General features: G+C 39.3%; 1 protein-coding gene across 1 annotated transcript in view; it reads left to right on the top strand.

The window, feature by feature from the left end:
* Positions 1–259: 259 nt before the first annotated feature.
* Positions 260–9934, top strand: part of FAM13C (family with sequence similarity 13 member C) — a 35764-nt gene continuing 26089 nt past the window's right edge. Inside the window, exons 1-2 of the mRNA XM_042818289.1 lie at positions 260–422; positions 6279–6462. Coding sequence (XP_042674223.1) covers positions 361–422; positions 6279–6462 — 246 coding nt within the window. The 5' untranslated portion in view covers positions 260–360. The remainder of the gene's footprint in view (positions 423–6278; positions 6463–9934) is intronic.

Raw genomic sequence — 9934 nt, forward strand, 5'->3', positions numbered from 1 at the left:
TAACACTGTGTTTGATTAGCCAATTGCAATCATTTAAAGAACAGAGTGCCAAATATTTTTTGTAAACCCATGGCTTTTATTAGCAGCAGCGTTACTGTTGTAAGAGAATATGATCCTTTTCTGAGCCTCACAGGCTACCTGCATCCTCATATTTATTCAAAGCACTGCTGGATGTTTGTAAGTGTTGTAGGGCTAATCCCTGTGGTTCCTCGATTATGAGCATGTGCAGAGCAGCCGAAGGTACAGTCGCGCATGTAGAGCTAACACACACACAGACTTGCCTTGCAATGCCATGTTTGTGCATGTGTTTCTACAACTGAGAAGGAAACAAGGAGCCTGCCTGCCTTGCTGACTTGTCTGATGTTTTCTTGTTTCTGTTTCAGCATTCAGGATAAATCCTTCAACACCACAGCTTTAGCAGAGTAAGTCAACACTTTAAAGATGTGCCTTATTTTTAAATAAGAGTGGTAGAAAATAATTGTAAGTACTCTGAGAGGTCCCCAGCTTTCTGTCATATATTTTGATTCAGGTTTTTCTTAATCTAAGTATATTATTGAGACTCTGAAAAAAATTGCATAAAACAGCTGCCTTTACATTTTGTGAGACCATTTAGAAGTAAAGTACTTTTCTGGGAGGATATAAATTTGATGTACATCATAAATGTTTAAATGCATGATTTCAGTGTAGGATAAATCTCCTGTGAATGTATTGCTCATTTCTGGTACTGATGATCTTGACAAACACAAGTGTGTCAGAACGCATGCTCTGTATTTCCTGCATGTGTGAGTAGGAAAAGCAATTCTTTAAAAATATTAAAAAAAAAAAAAAGACAACAAACACAAAAGCATCATTTAGACAGACCAGGCACCAAACGGATTGTTCCTTTGTAATTATTTCCATAAAATCACTGAAAAGGTTCTCATCTTTATTGTGATCATAAGGATATATGCATTGATTTTGTTGCTGTTATAAAGAGACAACAGAAGAAGGTGAGGACATTAGAAAGTTACAAAGGCAAAGTCTCCAGAGAGGATTACAAATGAAATGATCTTTTTAAATTCCAGTTTAAAACACTTTAATTTAGATATTCTCTGTGTTATTTTGCATGCTTTTGATTGTTTCAAAAGCTTTTAGGGAAGACTCTTTAGCAGTAATGTACTAAGCAGTATCTTAGGAAGGAAGTGATTTGTAGATCTGTTGTATATTAGATGAGTTTTACACTGCTAAAATGCCCATAATTTAAAAAGCCCTAACTGGACTGCGATCTGTGTGCTTAAGTGTCATGGGGATGCATTCTAAAAGCAGGCCAAGCTGTAATCTAGTTTGAGCTATCACTCAGTACTGTCAAAATCACTAAAGGAAAAGGTAAGAAACATTTATTGAGGAGGTCTAAATAATTTTTCTCTCCTACATTCTTTGTCTTGCTTTATTTGATATTTTACATTACTTGCTCTTTCTGTGTGATTGGGTAAATATGGGAAGATTTAATGGGGGATAATAAATCATCAAATCATTTTGAATTGTTTCCACGTGTCCCTATTATTTAAGTGATGAACTGTGGTATGTAAAATTCATAGAAGAATATCCAAATTTCAGGTACTGTATATATATATATACACATATATACATTTTTTGTCTCCTTTCCTTTGCACTGTCCCCTGACATCCATCTGTGTTTCCCACAGAGATTCCCCTGGCATGGCCTGGTGCTGCCTGCCTCACCCTTGAGGTTTTCTGGGACATGAATGTGGTGGTTTTGCTCATCGGAGCTTTGTGTGATCATAAAGACAAGGGCAGAAAGGCTGAGTGTGTGGCATCCCCTGGGAGGGGAAAGGGGTGCAGGCAGTGCTGTGTGGAGCAGAGAGGCAGCAGTGTGGCAGAGCAGGGCTGTTGTCTGAAGGCTGAATCTCTTCATTTAAGCTGTTGTTGGTTTTGTTCCAGGGCCTTTAATTCATAATCTTATCTTACCAAACATAGAAGTAGAAACATGCTTTTAGAAAACAAAGCAGACAAACATCATTCAAAGAACACTGTCCAACTTGGTTTCCAAAGCTGATTTCCCTAGATCCTGTTTAAAGCCTGCCCCAAAGCCTGTTTTTGAGATCTGCTGAGAACACACAATTGTTACAGACTTCAGCACTCACTGTTTGTGCTGTGACCATATCTGAAAATAGATTTCTTCTATTTAGCAGAATAAAGAGAGAGCTTGCCATGCAATGGTAGGCATTCCTATTTGACTTTGCTTATGTTGAAGGCTGGATGGTATAAAACCAGTGAAACAATACTTTCAGGAACGTATCTCCAGATAAGGCAAGTGCCTGGGGCTGCTGTGTTCCCAGCAAGCCATGCATGCAGGCCGATGGAGAAATTGTTCACAAGAACATCTTAAAGGTCAAGATTGCTAAAGGAAGCAGTTTTCCAGCTGTACTGAAGTGGTTGCTATTGAAAGGTGAAAATGGAAAAAAAATTAAAAAGACATTCCCACTAAACCGTGTCTGGAATACAGAGGCACTGCTAGGGAGACAGAGCAAAGTCTTGTGTAGATTGGGATGCCAGTCTTTATGTCAGTGGCCAACGTCCTGCCCATTGTAAGCTTCAACCCCTGTAGTTTTATGCCTTGAAGCTGTTCGTGTGTATACTTTATGTTTCAGGATTGAGTAAGATGCTGCTGCAGTTTTTCTGTTGATGACATCTAGTCCACATGGCCACAAGCTTTTAAAAAAATACATCAAACTCTTGCATATCCCTCTAGCTGTTAAAGACAGGTGAAGTTGCACAGTGAGGTTTAGAAATGGAAGGAGAGGAGGGTGAACATGTGTGTGCTCATATGCGCAAACTGGTGTCAAGAACACATAAGCTCCATTTCTTAATGAAACCAAAGTGAAAACACTCTATGCTTTCATGGTGACCATTTTCATTATATCACAAATTCATCTTTTTAAAAGTCCTACTATGGTCTTGGCCTTAAGCAGTGTCTTGTGTGAGTTTTGTCAGTTAATATTTATCCTTGCTGATAGAAAAAAATCTATTCACCCTTTCAGATTTGGTGCTTCTGAACTTCCCCACAATCTTTTTCATTGCATGATGGCCACTGTCTTGTCTGATTTATTAGCGCCAATCTTTTCTATCTACTGGTATCTTGTGAGTCAAATACATTTTGTCATGCTCAGTTGGAGTATTTGTAACTTGTCTTCATTTATGACTGTACTAGATGCTTACTTAGGCTTTCTGCTTCTCCAGCTCACCCTTATTACAGACAGCTGAGAGCAGGTGATCCCTTGGCATACTTGTCCAAGTTAAGAAGTATTCACACAAATATGCACACATGGACTTAGCTGTGTTCAGTTGCCCACCATCCTTCCAGAGGGAAGGGGATAACTGCACCCACTGCAGGAATATTTTGTGATTAGGTGGAACATGCAACTGTAGGTATGTATTCCAGTTGCATGCAGCAAATGCTTTCATCCAAATGCTGATCTATTCAGGAAGTGTGAACACTTGAGTGTCCCTTTAAATAATTTCTGCAGCAGTCAGGCTTTTGACAAAAACAGGCAGAAGACTGGTGGGGAAGAGGAATATATTAAAAATCTTGACTTCAAATTGCAATGCAGAGCTATGAAATTATCACTTAATGTGCTCTGTCCTAAGCTGGGCAGCTCTTCTAAAAATTTAAGAAGTCAGCAGAAGTACAGCCTGCTTCTCCCGTAATGAAGAGATTCTTCTGCCAGCTGACTTCCAGTGATCCAGGCCTACTTAGTGCCTGCACCCTGTGAGTATGAACAGAGGGTGAGGAGAGGGCCCCAACTTCTCCCCAGAAATAATACCTGGGAAGGGTATGTACTTATTTGTTGGGAGTCTGTGCAAATACATGTATATTTATTTGAAGAAAAATTGTTTTTTGGCTTTGCAGTTGTTTAATTCTTTAAAGTTAGTGCCCAGTATACTGCTCATCACCAGTATTTTGCATATACATGTAGAAATTCTCTGTTTGATTATGCAGTCCTAGGGCAATTGTGCTGTGTTTTACCTAATGGGATGGAATTGATTATAATTTTTCATGCATTTTAAAAAATTCTGACAGTTCCCTTTTAAAGATTAATGATCATTTTGTAGTTTATGTGGGGATTCCATTCCCTGCTGCTCAGAGCACAAGGAATGACTGCTGTACTGTGGCTAATGTTTTTGTGAGTCTGGGAGAAATCGTCTCTAATTATTATTGTGTTACATGAAGTATATTTTAAGAAATTCGAACTCAGACTTTCTTGTAATTTTCCCAGTAACTTTTGAATTCTTTTTCATCGTTACTTTCAACTGGCTGAAAAAACTGTGTACATTCAACATTTCAAATCCTTTTCTTCCTCTGAGATTGAGACTTAGAGATTTAGATCTGTGGAGAAGCTGTGGAATTAAAAGAAACCAGCCAAGGTGTGAGAAAATGAAATGTGTTTATGCTTAGTTTGAGCTGCACGGTCATGATTATTGAAAGCTAAATTTCTGCAGTAGCAGAAATTATTTATCAGCAATTATTTTGTGTCCATTTCCAAGGTGTGATGAGGATTCAGATTCTGTTTGTGGAGCTCACGCAGCCAGTTCCAGCCCCAGGTATTCTACTGCAAATTTTGTCTGAAATACACTGGCAACAAGTAAAATCGCCAGAGTGCATTTTTTAAATTGTTAGAAAGAAAGCTTTATTACCAAGAGAATGCATAACCTCTAAGGTATTACCTGCTGTAACTATTACTACCTTTGGGAAGTGCATTTTTGTTGTAGATATTTATGTGTAAGCAGTATAAGAATTAAATATTTTTGTATAAATAATTATATTATGTTCTATGTTTCTTAACTTAAAATCACAATTAGTTTCATTCAGGTGCAGCTCTGATGCTATTACATTGAATTCTTCTGTACAGCACCAGATACAAAGCAATAATAAGTGGAGCTGTGTAACTGTGCAAGGATATACACATTGAAGAGTTCTTGTGGGGGGAAAAAAAATCCTTCAGACTAATTTAATTGAAGTATTCTTGACATATGAGTCTCTCATCGCTGTGCCCATCTGTTAATTGCTAGATGATGCAACCTTTTGGAAACATTCTTTGAATCAGACAATACCTTAAATTTAGCAACACTTTACATTGTTGGAATGCCCATAGGATATAAAGCAGCCTACCCTGTAACAACTGCCTTGGAGGACACTTGCAGAAAGCGTGGGCAGCAATGGTTTTAAGTCTGTAAACACCCTGCAAGCATCCATCTGGAGGCTGTTGGGTCACAGATGGAAAGTGAGTTTGGCAGCTCAGAGTCCTTAGGTTAAAATGTTGTATTAGCAAGATAGCATTTCTTAAAAAAAAAAACAAAACAAACCCTAAGGGCATTTTAATTCAGTATCCCCTAGAATCCCTTGGTTGTGTTAGGTGCACACCAGGAAAGAGATAATTTCTCAGTTAACCCTTATTTGACCAGCTAAAGTTAATATCTAGATTTCCCCAATAAACTAAGCAGCAGCTGGGGACTTCAAAGCAGTAGTGCCCATCTGCTTATCCTGCCAGCTGCACAGGCAGTCTTGCATCCCTCAGGGAATACATTAATCTGCCAAAGATTGGGTTGGATGGGTGCAGATAAGGACAGAAAGGTCGTCTTCAGGGCAGGTTTTCACCCTGTAGAGTAGGCAAAGTTCAGTGATTTCCAGAATATCCATGAACAACATCTATTTAAACCAGCAGAAGGGGGACTGCAAACTGGTAGCACATGTTAAATATTCCTTCTATCCAAACATCTCCCCTGTTGTTCAGATCCTACTTTGTGTGTAACCTTCCTCGCTTTCTGTAAAAGCCCTCAAAATGTTAGAAAGAAATTGTCAGAAGGGAAGTGTGTCTGTAGGGAGAAATTACTCTACATACCATCATTTATGTGGGATTATAAATCAGCGTGAAGCATTGGACAGGGAGGGATCTGCTGCATGAACAAGTTTCAGGACTTATTTGGGGAGTATGAAATGCAGCACTGAGGGCAAAGAGTGCCTCCAAAACTAGTCTTATTGAAATGGCTCCCTAACCGAACAGGTAACAATATGAATGGCAGTTTAGCTTCTGAATATTCAATAAACAGTAGCCTCTTATAATCATTTTACTAACATATGCAGTGTTTGTTTGGTGTGTAGATAACAGCTTCATAAAATTAAACCACCATGAATAGCTAAGTTCTTGTTGCTGTTCTTCATAATGTTTTGACAGGTGTCTGAAGTCCTGTCTAACGGATTTCATTTTAATTCTCTTACAGAGATGATGATAACAAAGAAAATTATCCAGACAACACAGCTATCTTAGAAGAAAGGTGGCCGCCTTTGCAAGATACTCAGCAGCAGAAGGAGCAGGCTTTGAAGCCTGACATGGGCAACTTAAAGCTAAGAAAACCTAAGCCTGTCTCAAAGTTAGAAAATGGAAAAGACCACGAGGAAAGTCAGGTAAAGACTGAATTTACTAACGTCTGAGCAATCACTCATTTTGCAATGCAAACTGGGAATGAAAACTGAAATCCATGACGTGATTATGATTCTACGGTAGTCTACTCCAGTTTTCAGGGACCTGGAGTTCTGTGGCACTCCTGTAATGATAGGCAGTTCCTTGGAGGCAGGGAATTGCAGAGAGGTTGCAGGTGTTGTCAGAAGTGAGAAGAGAACATATCTCTAGAAGTACAAATCTCTTCAGATTACCCGTGACTACTTGATTAAATTCTTCCTGTTTTATTTGAATGAGAATCTCTTACAGTAGTATTTTGTCTGCTTGTGGAAAAGTTTGATATGTCTTACTTTCTGTTTTTCTCATGCTTCAATAATTCCAAAAGACTACAGAGTCTACTACTACTGCTGTGCCCATGGGTTTCTTTGGCATGAACTGAGGGGAGGAGAAATGTAATTTTTCTAAAAGCTACAAAAAAAAGAAGAAAACGGGTATAAATGAAGAAGCCTCTGCAGCCAATGGTTCATATACATTGCTGCATTGACTCGACATTTACCACCCTGCAGCATTTCCTGGTAGTGCCTCTGTTCCCTCCTGGTGTTTCCCAAGTTGTGTCTCATGTGCAGTGTAAAGGATTGAGCTCTCCTCCAGGTTTCACTCTTCAGCAAAAATATTCTCATGACTGGGACCATTGATGTTAACTTTGGCATACTGGCAGCCTGTAGCGGAGACGAGGCTTGTGAGATGTCTGTAGTTTATCTCTTCTTTTATGTTTGCTGTATTTGGCTGTTTTTTGTCTCTTCTTGTTTGTGGATGGAAATTTGTAGAGAGCTTTCTGAAGTGCTTTGAACTCTTCACAGACCAGGAGTGATTATGATCCCTTTTTTTTTTTTCTTTTCCCAATTTAGAATGAGAACTCATTGTTTAGGATGGCATGCCTTTCATTTGAGATGAGGAATGTCTTTTTAGATCCTGAAACAAAATCAAAAGCCAGTAACATCCTATTGGCATTACCACAGTCTCTTTCAGAACATTGATATCAGCTCTTTCCCTAATCTTCTTGCATGCTTTTTCTGGAGTTTATCCCCAAGATAAGTAATAAAGTACTAACTTCTGCTTTTTTTTTTTTTTTTAATTTTGTGGATGTATTGTATTACTAGGAAATATTAGGTAGGCTGCAGGTAGATGAGATATACCTGCTTATTGGCAGATAAACGATTGGAAATTTTGCCCTACGAAGGGCAAATGGAGACAGAGTTGTGAGGAAGTCATAAGAAAGGGCAACATCTGACCCATACATCATCTCTTGCTCTTTCAACTACTTTCAGTCTGAGTCTCCTGTCTGCCCCCTTCCTGTGTCATGCCTGCATCTCTCACTCAAAGACAGCTAACACAGCACAGATTTGCTGCTCCATAGTATTTTATGTATCCTAAAGATGTTAAATGAAAATGTTTTCTTTCATGGGAATTTTTTTGTTCATATATTTAGACTGTCATAAAATAGCAGTGCAACTCAGATGTGTAGTCTTGGGAATAAAACACAGTATCAGGCAAATAATTTTGTAGGGCTTAACTTTGGAAAAACAGGATGTTTAACATGCCTGTGAAAAACAAGGCTCCGCTTGCAGAAGCGCTCTGGAAAGTGTTTGTTTTCTGTGTGGAGTTTCTCGCTGAGATCCTTGTTGTGTTGTGACCTTCAAAACCCTACTGCAGCCCTTAATTTTAGTCGGTCACATCTGCCTGTCTCCATTTTGAAGCTGAAAGTGATTTCAGCTATTTCAGCTCCTGTTTATGTGTATGTGGTTGTTACCTGGAAAAGTGGACCAAATTGATGCTTTCAGAAACTGTGCAACTGTATATACTTTCTTTCTGTGAAACACCTTGCCTCCAAGACATTCTGAGAGATAAATAACGTACATACAACTAGCTGATATCAAGCTGACAAACAATAATGTTACCAGATGTGTTGTAAATGAAAAGTATGATGCACTGCAAGTGGTGGCTAAACTGTTCATCCTCATTTTTCTGGGTTTCTTGATACAGAACATTTTTTCAATAGACTCCTCACTTTCCTAGCAGAAGTTTTCTGTGACATCAAAACCAGAATGTGGCAATATTGCAGTGACAGTATCTTTTTAAAAGATGTTGCCCTGATAAGCCAAGAATGTTTTCTGCTCACAACTATGTGCTGCTATTAGCTGTAGTTTTAGAAAATAGTCTCCTTAAAATCAGAAGAGACTTCTGGTAAATAAGTTTGCTGCATGTGTGGAAAGGATTTAAATCTGTTTGAGTGGAAAACAAGTTGGTGTGTTTCTACTGGAGAGAATCCAGGTGATTTCCATTGTAGAAAGGACACTCAGCAGGAGCAGGCATCTGTGCTCATGTAGGGGAAGATGGCCAGCATGGGGATTTGGGGCTTCACAAGGCTCAGCTGTGTGGAAGTGTGATGTTTGTGCCTGTTTTTTATGACACAAGTGTAATACTGTGTACACGTAGCCTAGATCTTGTTGAATAAAAGGTTACTGAATTTGCTGTGATGATTACCAGGACAAAATCTAATAATAAGAGTTCAATACCAGATGACTTCAGCTGACAAAATATCAACTGATACAAAAACATTAAAGAAAAGCTGTTCCCTGGATACTGTATGCAGTTATTTCTTTGGAGGCTAGAGCTGGGTGTGGGGGGGATCTGTAAACTTTTCGTATTGAAACAGAGGCAGGCTGCTGGAATGTGGTTCTGCCTCAGTATTCCAGCTACTTGAGTTCATCTTTGCTGTTGTTTTCAAGAACTTTTCTTTTTTATCAGTTCTGCAGCACTGACCTATAGAATATCAAATTAAATAGGTATTTTTGTGTTTCAAGATCTAAAGAAGCATGTATTCAGAGTATCCTTAGGAAGGACAAATGGCAAGGAATGGAAAGCACTCTTTCCTAATGCTTTCTCTATCATTCACCTTTGGTGCATAATGATCATAGAACCACCAAGGTTGAAATAGACCTACAAGATCATCTAGTCCAGCCATCACCAACAGTTCTCACTAAACCACGTCCCTCAACACAAAATCCAAACGTTCCTTGAACACCTCCAGGGTCGGTGACTCCACCACCTCCCCAGGCAGCCCATTCCAGTGCCTGACCACTCTTTCAGAAAAGTAGTATTTCCTAATGTCTAGCCTGAATCTTCTTTGGCACAACTTGAGGCCATTCCCTCTGGTCCTATCACCAGTTACACAAGAGAAGAGGATGATCCCCAGCTCACTACAACCTCCCTTCAGGTAGTTATAGAGAGCAGTAAGGTCTCCTCTGAGCCTCCTCTTATCCAGACTGAACAATCCCAGCTCCCTCAGCTGTTACTCATAAAGCCTGTGCTCCAGACCCCTCACCAGCTTTGTTGCCCTTCTTTGAACCCGCTCCAGGGCCTCAATGTCTTTCTTGCAGTGAGGGGCCCAAAACTGGACACAGTACTCGAGGTGTG

Source organism: Centrocercus urophasianus, unplaced genomic scaffold, assembly GCF_019232065.1.
Source record: "Centrocercus urophasianus isolate 14NV4802_14NV808 unplaced genomic scaffold, USGS_Curo_1.0 seq_17, whole genome shotgun sequence".
Taxonomy (NCBI): Eukaryota; Metazoa; Chordata; class Aves; order Galliformes; family Phasianidae; genus Centrocercus; species Centrocercus urophasianus.